At 41.1% G+C, this 16,625-nt stretch overlaps 1 protein-coding gene across 1 annotated transcript; it reads right to left on the reverse strand.

Moving 5' to 3' along the window:
• Positions 1-231: 231 nt before the first annotated feature.
• Positions 232-16,229, reverse strand: fga (fibrinogen alpha chain). Its single transcript, XM_061710073.1, has 8 exons — positions 16,146-16,229; positions 14,960-15,061; positions 12,709-12,892; positions 9,860-10,005; positions 9,669-9,767; positions 6,988-7,140; positions 3,494-4,166; positions 232-2,105 (listed from the first exon to the last, which is right to left on the reverse strand). Exons 1-8 carry the CDS (start codon positions 16,194-16,196, stop codon positions 1,417-1,419), a joined length of 2,097 nt encoding a protein of 698 aa, XP_061566057.1. The 5' UTR covers positions 16,197-16,229; the 3' UTR covers positions 232-1,416.
• Between the last annotated feature and the right edge of the window lie 396 nt (positions 16,230-16,625).

Here is a 16,625-nt window from a genome sequence, read left to right on the forward strand (position 1 = left end):
GATCCGCTGATTCAACAAACTATTCAAACTTCAAGGAGTTAGGAGCATTTGTCTACTTCTACTTTTTTGTCTATTTTTACTTTTATATTTTAACTTGATTTCAACAAAACCAGAACAAAAAGTCACAACTTTCCCCTTATAAAAATGATGAATCAACCTCAATTTGGTAAATATTAGAAATTCTCTCTCAGTAGTTTCATGTGGGATGAAATGAAAGCACAAGTCAGCAGCTGAGGTGAACACCGAATCTTTATTGATCGAACAGAGTTCAGTCATTGATCTTGACTATCAGGTCAGTGAGCGAACATTGGACTGCTAAAGCTAACAAAGAGTTCAATAAGGTTTACACAGTATTGGCAAAAACATCAAAATCAACAAAACATCATTTCAGGATTCATTAATGATTTCCAAACAGCACAGAAGTCTCCAAGGGGTTCTGGTTCTGGATTTATTCAAAAATCCCAGACTTGGGCCGCTCGGTGGCACAGTCAGTACTCGAGTTGAAAGTACTGACTGCCCCTGAAATAAAAACGGTCCAAATCATCCCCCCTGTAAAACTGCCATCCCCCCTTTCCATCCCTTATGTCATTTCATCAATGAATGTGGTTTTACTGCTATTTCAACATTTAGAGTCATCACCAGAAAAATAACACCAAAAAAAGAACTTATTTGACAATTTTCACCTGTTTCAAGTACATTTTCACTTAGGAAAATCTGCCAGTGGGACAAGATTTATCTTCTTATTACAAGCAAAAAAAATCTTGTTCCACTGGCAGATTTTTCTACTTATTTTAAGCGAAAATCTACTTGAAACAGGTGAAAATATTTGTTTTTCCAGTGATGAGTCTTGTTTTAAGTGTAATGAGATTTTTTTTTACTAAAATGAGACATTTTAACTAGAAATAAGACATTCTTGTTAAGATTTAGAGTTTTTGCAGTGATCCATTTTACTTATCCTGTGAAGGACAGAGTCATATTGATAAGTTCAGAAAAGTGTTTTTTATTGTTGTGTTTTGATGTATTTGATGTAAGCCCAGTGGATATTTAAAGCTTACAGAAGGCTGCATTTAACTGCTGCTATGTCATTCCTGCAGTATTTCTGCAGGTGTTTTGGTCACTGCTATTATTTGTAATATATTATATTATTTGTAATCAGCACAAATTATCTGTCCCCATATGATAAAATCCACCATCCCCCCTGATTGTTTTTTACAACTCGAGTACTGGGCGCAGTGGGTTAAGCAGCGGCTCATATACTGAGGCTACAGTCCTCCTCCTGCAGCGGTCGCAGGTTCGAATCCCGGCCTGCGCACCTTTGCTGCGTGTATCTCCAATAAAGGGCCACTAGAGCCCAAAAAAAATCTTTAAAAAAAAAAAAAAAAAAAAAATCCCAGACTTGACGTTTTCTTATTTCGGTTAAAAAGCAGCAGCTCGGATGAACATCCGGGCAGTTTTCAGGCTGTACGTGGCCGGTTTGTACGTCGGCCACACGACTCCGTTCTCAACCTGGTACGGCACGTTTGTTTTTGGGTCGTACGGACCTTTGTGATAAATCCCGTTCAGGTTGGCGCCCCGGCAGCTGTCGTACCACCAGCCGCCGCCGTACGCTTCCGCGCAGTTCTCGTCCCACTGGTCGTTGTCTTTATCGAAAGTGCTGAATTTCAGGCCGCCGATGGAGTTTGCCGTCGCCAGCGCGTCGCCGGCGTCCCCGGTGTACCCGGACACCCGCAGCGGGAACCCCGTCTCCTCCGAGCCCACCTGTACCGTGTACTCAGCGGTGGCTGCGCCCCCCTCCCAGTCCTCCAGCTCTACCTTCAACATGGTCTCGCCCTGGGACGCCAGCAGGTGGAGGTTCTGGTTGCCCAGCCAGAACTCTCCCTTCCCCTGCGCGTCCACCGAACCGAACCCGTCGCGGTACTCGGCCCACGTGCGGTTGAAGCCGAGCGCGCCACTCTCCCTCTGCTGGACTAACAACCACCCGCCCATTAGACCCTCCTGCTGGCAGTAAACCGGTACTACGTGCGTGGACTGGGCGCCGCCGGGTCTGATATTAAACAGGCCGTTAGTTTCTCCTTTCAGGTGCTTCTGGCGGGCTTCAACACAATCTGCAAAGAAAGAGGGGCACACCGTAGACCACGGGTTAGCATGGACGCGCTCTGACCGAGACACAAATCATCCCTGCCCTTAAAACACTCTCGATCGTCCCTCAACCCCAGCCTATGCGGACCACCGGGAGGAAGCTCGTTTAAAACCGGGTGGTAGCTATGGCAACGCATTGGGTCATATTTAAAGAAATCTAGAGAAGAGTTTTTCAAAATTATAAAACCAGTTGTTCATCGCGAATAAATCAAACTTTTCTCAAGAATTCCACTTTTAATTTGAACATGAAATGTATTTTTTATTCAAAGTTATGGTCAAAGAACACAACGTTACAGATCTCACAACAAAGAGGTTCTTTGCAACAGGTTTGGTTTTAAGCATCATCTTAACACCACTTAGTAACTTGAGTATTTCTTAAACTTTAACAAAAGTGGTTCACTGATAATTCGTGTGAAGCTTTTCAAACTTGAGCTCTAAAACATTAAGGATTCTGTTAGTGATGCACCGATTGTTCGGTAACCGAAATTGTTCGGCCGAAAATGGCAAAAAAACACTTTCGGTGTTCGGTGGAATAAGTGGGGAAAAAACCGAACAATTAATAACGGCGTTGTAAAATAATATGGTCTGGCCGCTCCGTAACTGTTGCGCACCACATAAATAGTTGGCCAACCAAAAACTAACCACATAAGAATTTAACTAACATTCACCAGCAGGTGGAACCAAAACAACATAAATCAATCTATTACTGGTGCGTTTAGATGAGGAAATCAAACAGAAGAGCGTGGAGTAAGTGGTGCAAACATGTCAGCAGTGTGGAAGTATTTTAGAGTGGCAAAGATTAATACAAGAATGGCTGTTTGCAATGAATGTTCTGCTCAAATATCTAGAGGGGGCACATCTGCAAAGTCTTTCAGCTACAAGTTTGATTTATCATTTGAAATGATAAAAAACCCTGAGCGCTTTAATGCATTTTTATTGTTTTAAGGCCTATGTTACAATGTTCAGTCAGTTAAGCCTAACGTAAGCTCAAAGATGGCCAAAAAATGTATTTTGCTAATTTATTGTTCAGTTTTTTATGTTCAACAAATGTTTTCTACCTTGTAATTTTGTAAAATATTTTTTTCTTTTAAAAGCATGCCTAAATCAAATTTATTTGATTTATGCAATGGTGAAAAAATTTGCAAAATAAATGAAAAACTGCGAAGAACCATGTTCGGTATTGTTCGGTATTCGGCCAAGTGTTTATTATTATTATTTTCGGTTTCGGCCACAAATTTTCATTTCGGTGCATCACTAATTCTGTATTCACTTCCTGTCGCGGTTCATAGGGCTAGCTAGTCAGCTGGCTATTTCCCGCTTCACAAATTTTACTCCAGGTCTGAAGTTTTGGTACCTTGTCCTATATAACCGTCCTGTCGCTCGACTCTCACGCTCTTTACGCTCCGGGCGTGGAAATCTGGAACGTCGTCGTCCGCGTTGTCGGTCCTGAATGCTCCGAGGTCGGAGCCGAATGGATCCATGAAGCCACCTTTGTAATTTCCCAGCAGGCTCCCCTTGGCGCCATCGGTGTGAACCGTCCTCATAGATGAGGAGTGAGAGCTCGATGAGGAGGAGGACGCGTGGCTAAGGCTGGGGAACAAGGAACTCAACCCGCCCTTGGAGGCGTCAGCCATGGCCTGACACTCGGGTCCCCCCTCGATCACCTCCTGCACCTTTTCCACCGGTCCTTCCTTGGTGTGAACCACGGTGGTCCTGATGCTCTTGGTGCAGCTGATGCTCTGGGAGGACACGTGGGTGGAGATGGGTTGTCTGACGCTGTGAAAGCCTCCGAACCCTCCTGAAAGATCCCCGTCGCCGCGTCCGCCGCCAAAAAGATCCCCGTCACCACGTCCGCCAATCTCAGTGATGGATTTGGATGAGGTTGAGGATGTGGAGGCGGATGACGATGAAGACGAAGACGAGGTTGAGGATGAGGAGGGTGCGTAGGGAGTACCTGGGACCTTGGAGATGGTTGCTGGGGATGAGCTGGAACCTTCCTCCTCCAGGACCAACTGGACGGTCTTCACCTGTGAAAAGAGGAAAACCTTAGACTGGAAATGGTTGTGTCACGACCGGCTTGTGATGTTCGATGGGGCCGCGGCGTGAAAGAGGAAGAGAGCCCTCGGAGAAGACGTCAGCCCTGATGAAAACTTTTTTAAGTTATCCCAAACCTTTCTTTGTCTGAAAAACTAAAAAACAAAACTAAAAAACTAATCGTATAACTGATGCTTTACATCAGCATCTCGTATCCCTGAGCGATAGTGACGATAGATGCAACATATACTGAAGCATAAGGTGACATCATAAAACATCTGTAAAATAGACCGTAAATCATCTCTAATAAAACCATCAAATATATGTAAACAAGACCGTAAATTATCTCTAATAAAACCATAAAATATATGTAAACAAGACCGTAAATTATCTGTAATAAAACCATAAAATATATGTAAACAAAACCGTAAATTATCTCTAATAAAACCATAAAATATATGTAAACAAGACCGTAAATTATCTCTAATAAAACCATAAAATATATGTAAACAAGACCGTAAATTATCTCTAATAAAACCATAAAACATGCAAAAAAGACCGTAAATTATCTCTAATAAAACCATGAAATATATATAAACAAGACCGTAAATTATCTCTAATAAAACCATAAAAAATCTGTGTACAAGACCGTAAAACACGTCTAATAAAACCATAAAATATATATAACCAAGACCGTAAATTATCTCTAATAAAACCATAAAATATATATAAACAAGACCGTAAATTATCTCTAATAAAACCATCAAATATATATAAACAAGACGGTAAATTATCTCTAATAAAACCATAAAATATATATAAACAAGACCGTAAATTATCTCTAATAAAACCATAAAATATATATAAACAAGACGGTAAATTATCTCTAATAAAACCAAAAAACATCTGTAAACAATACCATAAATTATCTATAATAAAACCATAAAACATGCAAAAAAAAACGTAAATTATCTCTAATAAAACCATAAAACATATGTAAACAAGACCGTAAATTATCTCTAATAAAACCATAAAATATATATAAACAAGACCGTAAATTATCTCTAATAAAGCCAAAAAACATCTGTAAACAATACCATAAATTATCTCTAATAAAACCATAAAATATATATAAACAAGACCGTAAATTATCTCTAATAAAACCATAAAATATATATAAACAAGACCGTAAATTATCTCTAATAAAACCATAAAACATCTGTGTACAAGACCGTAAAACACGTCTAATAGAACCATAAAATATATGTTAACAAGACCGTAAATAACCTCTAATAAAGCCATCAAACATCTGTTAACATCACCGTAAATAACCTGTAATAAAGCCATCAAACATGTGTAAACAGCACCGTATATAACCTGTAATAAAGCCATCAAACATGTGTAAACAGCACCGTAAATAACCTGTAATAAAGCCATCAAACATCTGGAAACAGCACCGTAAATAACCTGTAATAAAGCCATCAAACATCTGGAAACAGCACCGTAAATAACCTGTAATAAAGCCATCAAACATCTGGAAACGGCACCGTAAATAACCTCTAATAAAGCCATCAAACATCTGGAAACGGCACCGTAAATAACCTGTAATAAAGCCATCAAACATCTGGAAACAGCACCGTAAATAACCTGTAATAAAGCCATCAAACATCTGGAAACAGCACCGTAAATAACCTCTAATAAAGCCATCAAACATCTGGAAACAGCACCGTAAATAACCTGTAATAAAGCCATCAAACATCTGGAAACAGCACCGTAAATAACCTGTAATAAAGCCATCAAACATCTGTGAACAGCACCGTAAATAACCTGTAATAAAGCCATCAAACATCTGGAAACAGCACCGTAAATAACCTGTAATAAAGCCATCAAACATCTGTAAACAGCACCGTAAATAACCTGTAATAAAGCCATCAAACATCTGTGAACAGCACCGTAAATAACCTGTAATAAAGCCATCAAACATCTGGAAACAGCACCGTAAATAACCTCTAATAAAGCCATCAAACATCTGGAAACAGCACCGTAAATAACCTGTAATAAAGCCATCAAACATCTGTGAACAGCACCGTAAATAACCTGTAATAAAGCCATCAAACATCTGGAAACAGCACTGTAAATAACCTGTAATAAAGCCATCAAACATCTGGAAACAGCACCGTAAATAACCTGTAATAAAGCCATCAAACATCTGTGAACAGCACCGTAAATAACCTGTAATAAAGCCATCAAACATCTGTGAACAGCACCGTAAATAACCTGTAATAAAGCCATCAAACATCTGGAAACAGCACCGTAAATAACCTCTAATAAAGCCATCAAACATCTGGAAACAGCACCGTAAATAACCTGTAATAAAGCCATCAAACATCTGTGAACAGCACCGTAAATAACCTGTAATAAAGCCATCAAACATCTGGAAACAGCACCGTAAATAACCTCTAATAAAGCCATCAAACATCTGGAAACAGCACCGTAAATAACCTGTAATAAAGCCATCAAACATCTGTGAACAGCACCGTAAATAACCTGTAATAAAGCCATCAAACATCTGGAAACAGCACCGTAAATAACCTGTAATAAAGCCATCAAACATCTGTAAACAGCACCGTAAATAACCTGTAATAAAGCCATCAAACATCTGTGAACAGCACCGTAAATAACCTGTAATAAAGCCATCAAACATCTGGAAACAGCACCGTAAATAACCTCTAATAAAGCCATCAAACATCTGGAAACAGCACCGTAAATAACCTGTAATAAAGCCATCAAACATCTGTGAACAGCAGTCCTCACCTCGGGGAACAGGTCCTGCCTCTGCTGTCCCGCCACCACCTTGGATTTGTAGATGGAGTCCACGACGACGTCCTTCAGCGGCCGGCTCTTCATCACGTACAGCGTCCCCACGGACTCGATGTTCTGCGCCCACTGGGAGTCCAGCTGCACCACCTGACAGATGTTAGAACACCAGGATGTTTATCGGTGAGGGGATCATCACAGTCACAAAACACTTCTTCTGCATCATCGTGCTCCGGTACTAAAACCGGTTTGGGTCTCCATTATTGAGCTGTGAATAACATTCTTGGACGCCGTTTGCAGAAACGTTCCAGGAGATCCAACATGAGACGTTTGATTTCATGAATCATTTATGATGGACCATAACCAAAAGTTACACTAATTGTAGAGTAGAGTGGGCAAAAGTGAAGTTGTTTCATCTTCAATTATAATTTTTTTTGAAAGGTGTCTTATCTCATCCTTAAAGGAGCCGTCAGTAAGAAATGTCCAAAACTGGTACTGCAGTCACTTTCAAAATATTGTTGAGCGGCGTGTACCCTCCCCCTCCTCCCCCGACCAGAGGTTGCCAGGTAGGCTGCAGAATGCAGCAGGAACGTAGGCTGCCATGGCTGCGATAATTAGAGCCGAGCTGGCAACCCGGATGCAGAAACAATACTGACTTGGTGATTGGGAGATAGGTGGAGGGTGGAGCTTCAGAAACAATACTGACTTGGTGATTGGGAGATAGGTGGAGGGTGGAGCTTCAGAAACAATACTGACTTGGTGATTGGGAGATAGGTGGAGGATGGAGCTTCAGAAACAATACTGACTTGGTGATTGGGAGATAGGTGGAGGATGGAGCTTCAGAAACAATACTGACTTGGTGATTGGGAGATAGGTGGAGGGTGGAGCTTCAGAAACAATACTGACTTGTTGATTGGGAGATAGGTGGAGGATGGAGCTTCAGAAACAATACTGACTTGGTGATTGGGAGATAGGTGGAGGGTGGAGCTTCAGAAACAATACTGACTTGGTGATTGGGAGATAGGTGGAGGGTGGAGCTTCAGAAACAATACTGACTTGGTGATTGGGAGATAGGTGGAGGGTGGAGCTTCAGAAACAATACTGACTTGGTGATTGGGAGATAGGTGGAGGGTGGAGCTTCAGGCCAAAACAAAAAATGACAACATAAACATCAGTTGAGGGCTGCAACTCCTCTTTTTAAACTGGAATATCCTGGCTTGAGTGCTGTTGTCAGTGACATAAGTATTTGAAATGAACATGATTTTTAAATGTCTGTTGACATATCGGGGTCATTTTATGATTCGTTTTATTATTGCTCTTACATACAGCTCCTTTAACTTTTTAAAAGTCAGCGGCGTTCAATCTTTAAACCGGTGACAGGCTCGTGTTTCTGGCAGTTTTCTATCACATTGTCTTCTTACGATACGCTCTCTTATACCCCTTTTCAACCAAACCGGTTCCAGGGCTGGTTCTGGACCAGTGCTGGTGCTGGTTCATAACCTGTTCAACTTGGGAACCAGGTGAGAACCGGTTTGTTTTTCCACAGCTCGGGAGCTAAGGGGAGCCACGTCATTACGTCGCTGCAAACGTCAGTTACGTCTCTGCGTTGGCGAGAAAGTTGCAGCAACAACCAGGTATGTGCTCTAATAGGACTTGGTCCACGTAACTCCTCCGTGGACACATCTCTAAAAGACAGGTTGTCTCCTCCTCAGACCCATGATGCTTTGCTGCATCCAGATTCATTCTTATCTGAAAATGTCTCCGTCTCCCAGTCTTGCTATTGCCGTTGGTCTTAATAACTCCACCTGTCTTAGGTCTTAGTAACCCCATCAGACGTGTTTTAGGAGCTTTATTGTTTAGTCAGAGTCACCTTACGTAAGCAGTTCTTTCCTCTAGACCAGGGGTCGGCATCCCGCGGCTCTAGAGCCGCATGTGGTTCTTTAGCGCCGCCCTAGTGGCTCCTGGAGCTTTTTCAAAAATGTTTGACCTTTTTTTTCCTTTTTTTCTTATTTTTTCTCTTTTTTTCTATTTTTTTTCTTTTCTTTTTTTTCTTTTTTTCTTCTTTTTTTGCTTTTTTCTTTTTTTTCTTCTTTTTTCCTTTTTTTCTCTTTTTTTCTTCCTTTTTCCTTTCCTTTTTAATCTCGACATTTTGACTTTTTTATCAACATTTCGACTTTTTTCTCAAGATTGTACTTCAACATTAATCTCAACATTTCAACTTTTTTCTCGACATTTTGACATTTTCCTCAACATTTCGACCTTTTCTCAATATTTTGACTTTTTTCTCGAAATTTTGACTTTTTTCTCAACATTTCGACTTTTTTCTCAACATTTCGACTTTTTTCTCAACATTTCGCCTTTCGCCATTTGCCTTCATTCTAAGGCTTGTACAAGACTTTTCATTTTTTGCGGCTCCAGACATATTCGTTTTTTGTGTTTTTGGTCCAACATGGCTCTTTCAACATTTTGCATTGCCAACCGCTGCTCTAGACCAGCAAAGAGTTGGTGCTACCTTGGAACTGGTTCTTCTGGCCCAGGCCCCAGTTTTTTGCCCGTGGAAACAGAAATCCCAGTTCCGAACTCAGCAATAACCCAGAACCAGAGCCAGCCCTGGAACCGGTTTGGTGGAGTGCTGGGTTTCGTTTAGGTAGAACTGGGCCTGGGATGGGAGCCGTTACCTGCTTCTCCAGGGTCACGTAGCTCTCGTGGTCCACCTGGTGCTCGTAGTGGGTGGCGCAGGATCCCTTGCAGGCGCGGAGCTTGATATCGATGTCGATCTGCCGGGACGGACAAACGGATTAGATGTGAACGACCTCATAAACACGGCCAGAAGTGTGATGTTCACGTGCGTCACGGTGCGTCTCCGCACCTCCATCCTCTGCATCTCGGTGACCTGGTCTTTGACCCGGTCCTTCAGAGCCGACAGGATCCTCATCTGTCGGTCGATCTTGATCTTCAGCTCGGTGATCCTCTTCCGCAGGTTCTGGGCCAGGTCATAGTAGTCGTTGTCGCTACCTGAGGGAAGTGCTTTGTGTTTAACTTCTCATGTTTACATTTTAAAGTGGTGCTTTTAGGTGCTTAAAATATAATTAAATTATCCATATTTTCACAAGTGAATAAATGATTCATTGAATGATTTTAAGGCATTGCCATAAAAAGTGTTGCAAATCATTAATTTATGAAGTAAAAGGTGGTAAATGATGTATTTGATTTTATTTTATGGATTTTTTAATATAGAGGGAATGTGCATGACGTCACAGATGCAACTTCACAACAGGTTACGCCCACTGAGTGTCAGAAAGACTGAGTGTCAGAAAGACTGAGTGTCAGAAAGACTGAGCGTCAGAAAGACTGAATGGCAGCGTAAACTTTCAGTTTGAGCAACTGGAAAACATCTAAAATGGCAAAGAGCTGTTGTGCGATCGACTGTACTCATAGATTTAGCAAGAAATCGGAGTTATCGTTTTACAGACTGACGAAAAATAAGCTTAAGAGAGACAAATGGATCTCTGCAATTCGCAGAAACAACTGGATTCCAGGCACCGAAACGTGGATTTGTGGTTCCCATTTTGTATCAGGTAATAATGGATTTTTGGGTAGTTAACGTTAAACGGTCGAATCCTAAAGTTCGGTGTCCTCATCACTTTAATTTCTACAACAAACCCTGCCTTGAAGTCGGACCAAGCGTCAAGACTTTTGTAAGCCTTCAAGCTTTGCTTCGTGTATTTCCCCGGCGTAAAAATTAAGTATATAAATATCAGGAAACTGGATTCGTGGCCAAATATTGTCAAATATGTCCATGGACCACTGGTTCCTGGTAACTGTACCAAATATTAATTCCATGGACCACTGGTTCTTGGTAACTGTACCAAATATTAATGTCCATGGACGACTGGTTCTTGGTAACTGTACCAAATATTAATGTCCATGGACCACTGGTTCTTGGTAACTGTACCAAATATTAATGTCCATGGACCACTGGTTCTTGGTAACTGTACCAAATATTAATGTCCATGAACCACTGGTTCTTGGTAACTGTACCAAATATTAATGTCCATGGACCACTGGTTCTTGGTAACTGTACCAAATATTAATGTCCATGGACCACTGGTTCTTGGGGTAACTGTACCAAATATTAATTTCCATGGACCACTGGTTCTTGGTAACTGTACCAAATATTAATGTCCATGGACCACTGGTTCTTGGGGTAACTGTACCAAATATTAATGTCCATGGACCACTGGTTCTTGGTAACTGTACCAAATATTAATGTCCATGGAACACTGGTTCTTGGGGTAACTGTACCAAATATTAATGTTCATGGACCACTGGTTCTTGGTAACTGTACCAAATATTAATGTCCATGGACCACTGGTTCTTGGGGTAACTGTACCAAATATTAATGTCCATGGACCACTGGTTCTTGGGGTAACTGTACCAAATATTAATGTCCATGGACCACTGGTTCTTGGTAACTGTACCAAATATTAATGTCCATGGACCACTGGTTCTTGGTAACTGTACCAAATATTAATGTCCATGGACCACTGGTTCTTGGTAACTGTACCAAATATTAATGTCCATGGACCACTGGTTCTTGGGGTAACTGTACCAAATATTAATGTCCATGGACCACTGGTTCTTGGTAACTGTACCAAATATTAATGTCCATGGACCACTGGTTCTTGGTAACTGTACCAAATATTAATGTCCATGGACCACTGGTTCTTGGTAACTGTACCAAATATTAATGTCCATGGACCACTGGTTCTTGGTAACTGTACCAAATATTAATGTCCATGGACCACTGGTTCTTGGTGACTGTACCAAATATTAATGTCCATGGACCACTGGTTCTTGGGGTAACTGTACCAAATATTAATGTCCATGGACCACTGGTTCTTGGTAACTGTACCAAATATTAATGTCCATGGACCACTGGTTCTTGGGGTAACTGTACCAAATATTAATGTCCATGGACCACTGGTTCTTGGTAACTGTACCAAATATTAATGTCCATGGACCACTGGTTCTTGGTAACTGTATCAAATATTAATGTCCATGGACCACTGGTTCTTGGGGTAACTGTACCAAATATTAATGTCCATGGACCACTGGTTCTTGGTAACTGTACCAAATATGAATGTCCATGGACCACTGGTTCTTGGTAACTGTACCAAATATTAATGTCCATGGACCACTGGTTCTTGGTAACTGTACCAAATATTAATGTCCATGGACCACTGGTTCTTGGTAACTGTACCAAATATGAATGTCCATGGACCACTGGTTCTTGGGGAAACTGTACCAAATATTAATGTCCATGGACCACTGGTTCTTGGTAACTGTACCAAATATTAATGTCCAGGGAACACTGGTTCTTGGTAACTGTACCAAATATTAATGTCCATGGACCACTGGTTCTTGGGGTAACTGTAGCAAATATTAATGTCTATGGACCACTGGTTCTTGGGGTAACTGTAGCAAATATTAATGTCCATGGACCACTGGTTCTTGGGTTAACTGTACGGGTCACTGTCAAGTCCAACTGCCTTTAATTTAAGCCGATAATCGGCTGTCATCCCGTCTTATCCACTAGTTGCAGTAATTTTTGCTGATGTTTTGCCACTCAGTGCGAGTAAGGGGGCTGGTCCAGTGGGGAAGAGACATCAATGCAGACCCTCTATAGAAGGAGGTGGTGTAATAGCGGACACTGACCGGCGTCGGTGGTGAGCTTGTCCCTCAGGTAGTCGTACGTCTGCTTGGACACGTGGTCGGCGGACCGGTGCTTGGCCTTGTACTGATCCAGGAGGTTGCGGATCCTCTCCACCTTCTTCAGCAGGTCATGGTCGTGTTTGTCCATCAGGCCTTGGATTCTGCAGCCTGACGGGCATTTGGAGCCCTGACGGAGGAGGAGAAAGAGGTTTAGAACCACCAACGTATTTTAAACTGAAGGCTGAAATAACTTTAAACATGGAGCAAACCGTTAGAACTGAAACTTTTACTACGTTTGAATCACATCAGACTTGAGGAGAAGGAACACCGATGAGATGATGAGTGGGATAAAAGCACTTCAGCTGACTTTAACTCAACCAAAAAACTGGAGCGGAACTGTCTTGAAACCGGAACGTTTCGGTGGAAGACTGTAACGGTGCGGCGGCCTAGTGCCCTTCCATCTCCTAAAAATTCATCATTATTAATTAATTAAAGCGACACTACGTTACTTTTCCACCTTAATATAATATTTCCAGAGTCATTGTGATGGTACATCAACTTCCAACAGGTTTAATGAACCTCTGTCATGGTCTGAGGGGTCTGTATCACCTTCACTGGCACTATGTAACTTTGAGGAGCATGGTAGGAACCCTGCCACACTACTGGTAAAGCACTACCACTTTTGTCCAAAGGAGACGCCAAACTCAACAAAAGCTGAAAGTTACATTGTGCTGCTTTAATAATAATAATTTTCGTCATTTATAATTTATTTATTTTATTAATAATGTATTTAATATAATATGATTTATTTATTATGGGATCAGAGGGCTGTTTGGGGTTATTGTGGATATTTATGGATTTTATGGTGTTGTAGAATTAAATAAATAATTGTATTTTGATAGAAGAGTTTTGTAGTAAGAAGTTTATTTATTTATTTAGTTATTATGGATCCCCATTAGTCCTCACTGCAGTGAAGACTATTCATCCAGGGGTCCAACATTGCACAATTAAATGGATGTAATGAATGTTAAACGGAATATGTATCTTGAATAGTTAATTGACTTTTAGGAGTAATGTCCAGGTAGCTGAATACCTGGTTTGTGTTTGAGAGGTGAGCGTGAGGCGACATCTCTCAATTCCAGAGTCGAGGGGTTATGAATTATTGAAGTGAAGTTTAAGTTTAGTTTGGAGTTCTTTTTTTGTTCTTTTTTTCTGGCAAATCTCGCGGCTAAGAACCAAGAAACAATAAATCTATCTAAACTAACACTGCCTCCAGTTAACCGATGCTCGGCCACAAAGACGTCGTCTTTAAGAGCCGTCACGTTCTGAAACAATCATAATAAAGTCCAGAGAGGGCGGAACGCCGCGTAGCCAGAGTCTAGATTATTGATTAGAACGTCCGCTAGCGGACAAGACTAAAGGTTCTTAGTGTGTGTAGGGATGCTGTTGCAACTTTGAACGTGAAGCCGGGACGGTTCATTGTTCACGAGAGGAACCTGTGCGAACGCAACCATCGCTGTTCAAACTAGTCCGGCTAGCAACCATGTAGCAACAGGAAATAAAGAGTTTTTAGAGCTAAAAAGCACCAAAACAATGGTAGCATTGTACCCCGCTGAAACATTTCGGGTGCTAAATAGTGTACGAAGAGCTTAGTTTGTTGATTAGCAACTAGCTTGATAGCTGGTTGCTACGGAAAAAAATTGCTAGCAAGAAATCCCTGTGAATGCTGATGACATTATTAGCATTCACGTCATGTAGCTACGGGAAAGCTGAAAGGAAGCTAACTGATGCTAAAACAAACACGTGACTGTTACCAGGGAGACTCAGAGTGACTGGATGGTTGCTTAGCAACTAACTTAGCAGCTAGTTGCTTAGTGTGCTAACAGATAAAGCTAGCTTCTGTGGCTGTAAAATTATCGGAACAATTGTACGACCAAAACGTCCAAATATAAAAAAAGAAAAAAAGCCACAAATGTGAGACGAAGATGTGAAAACCAAATCAAGAACAGTACTCAAAAACAACCTGTAACTGATACACGGATTGTGTGCATGTGCAGGCTATTTTTTATTATTTATTGGTTTTAATCAGTTATTTGTTTTATTTTGTGTTGTGTGAAAGTTTTATGGTTCTATATTATTCATCTGTTTGTTTTTTAGCTCTGACTGATGGCACCTTTAATACTAATAAAGATAAATCTTATCGAAAAAGTTGTTGGCTCAGTATTTTGATTAAATCTTCTAAAATCTTTTGTACCCAGTCCTCGTCGGTGCAGAGCGGCCACTCCTTCTCAGAGGCGCACTTCTCCGATCTGGTGCCGTGCTGCACGGGTCGGGCTCCTCGGGGGTCGATCATTACCTGGAGACAGACGGAAAAGATGGATGGATGGATGGATGGATGGATGGATGGATGGATGGATGGATGGATGGATGGATGGATGGATAGTCGGTAGGGCTGGGCGATATGGACAAAAAGTCATATCTCGATATTTTCTAGCTGAATGGCGATACTCCATATATATCGATATTTTTTCTGTGCCATAATTGGGGTTTCCCCCAAAGCATTATAGCATAGCATCTCTGTTAGCATAATTTTTTCTGAGGCAAACCCTTAAAAAAACAGTCAGTTTTAATACAAAGCCTCGTGCCAAATGTCACACAGGTTCCTTTATTAACAGAGGTCTGCACAATATCAAAATGTATAAAACAAATGAAATAAAAATAAACTGCCTGCATATATAGAATAAAAATGCTTCTTGAATAAAATAAAACAAATATCCCTTTCCTGCATAACAATTAAATTAAAATACCCTGTGCAATTAATACAATGTAGACAGTAACAGGCAGACTTTTCCACTGAGGTTGACAGTTGTGCAAATGACAAAACATTTGTGCAAATCTCAAATAAAACATTCAAGTCAATTTGTCACAAAATAAGCTATATCAAAATGGAAAAAAAAAAAAAATAATAATAATAATAATCGATATAAACAATATTGTCTCGTACCATATCGCGTTTGAAAATATATCGATATATATTAAAATCTCGATATATCGCCCAGCCCTAATAGTTGTTAGGTAGGTAGGTAGGTAGGTAGATACATAAAAAGGTAGGTAGATACATAGGTAAGTACTTTATTAATCCCAAAGGAAATTTAGGGCATCCAGTAGCTGAAAAACACTTTGAAAAACACTTTACACGTGTAGGAAGATGTGTTCAGGGGGAGCGGAGAAGCGTAGCTTCATTGAAGAGTGAACGAAACCAAAGTGATGCTTTGTCGTGCAATGATTAAAAGAAGAAATAAAAAAAAAGACTATAATCTGAGTTGGTTTGTTTAGGAAAGTTAGAAAAAAAAACAGAAGTCGGCGGCCTTTTTTAGGTCCATGAGTTAGTTCCGTATTTGGAAGTAAAAGTAGTGGAGCTGGAGAGGAAGCGGACTCACCTGGGCCAGAGCCCCAGACAGCACACAGGTGAGCAGAGCCAGCAGCTTCATCCTTCTCTCTGTCGGAGGTGAAGAGTGTGAATGCCCGAGCAGCGCTGCTGCCGGACCTTATGAAGCCGGCCGCTTCAGCCTGACTCACAACCACGGCTCGTCAGATCCGGGTTGAGCAACGGCTCAGATCGATGGTGTTTGTTGTCCTCCGAGTTTACTGGCATCTCTAACCGCGCTGCCTCAACGCAAACAGACACTGACGAATCGATCGATGCGCGTGGGCCTCGCCGATGACAGACAGAACCCAACGAGGGTTCTGATCCCAACCCAACGTGTTTACTTTGTTTCCTTTTACGTCCAGTTGCTCCTGTTTTACATGACAATGTTGTTCCTCCTGAGTTTACCGGGTCAATAAAGAGTCCGAAGTGCTCTGTGATGAAATAACAGCAAACACTAACATGTAGAAACCCTCATGGCTGAGTAGATGAC

Source organism: Cololabis saira, chromosome 20, assembly GCF_033807715.1.
Source record: "Cololabis saira isolate AMF1-May2022 chromosome 20, fColSai1.1, whole genome shotgun sequence".
NCBI lineage: Eukaryota > Metazoa > Chordata > Actinopteri > Beloniformes > Belonidae > Cololabis > Cololabis saira.

What these genes read in the sequence shown, in the direction of transcription:
- fga (XM_061710073.1), bottom strand. Translation starts at nt 16,196, where the DNA reads ATGAAGCTGCTGGCTCTGCTCACCTGTGTGCTGTCTGGGGCTCTGGCC. An exon ending in TGTCTGGGGCTCTGGCCCAG is followed by an intron (nt 15,062 to 16,145) that starts GTGAGTCCGCTT and finishes GTCTGTCTCCAG; the next exon opens with GTAATGATCGACCCCCGAGG. An exon ending in CCGAGATGCAGAGGATGGAG is followed by an intron (nt 9,768 to 9,859) that starts GTGCGGAGACGC and finishes CCGTCCCGGCAG; the next exon opens with ATCGACATCGATATCAAGCT.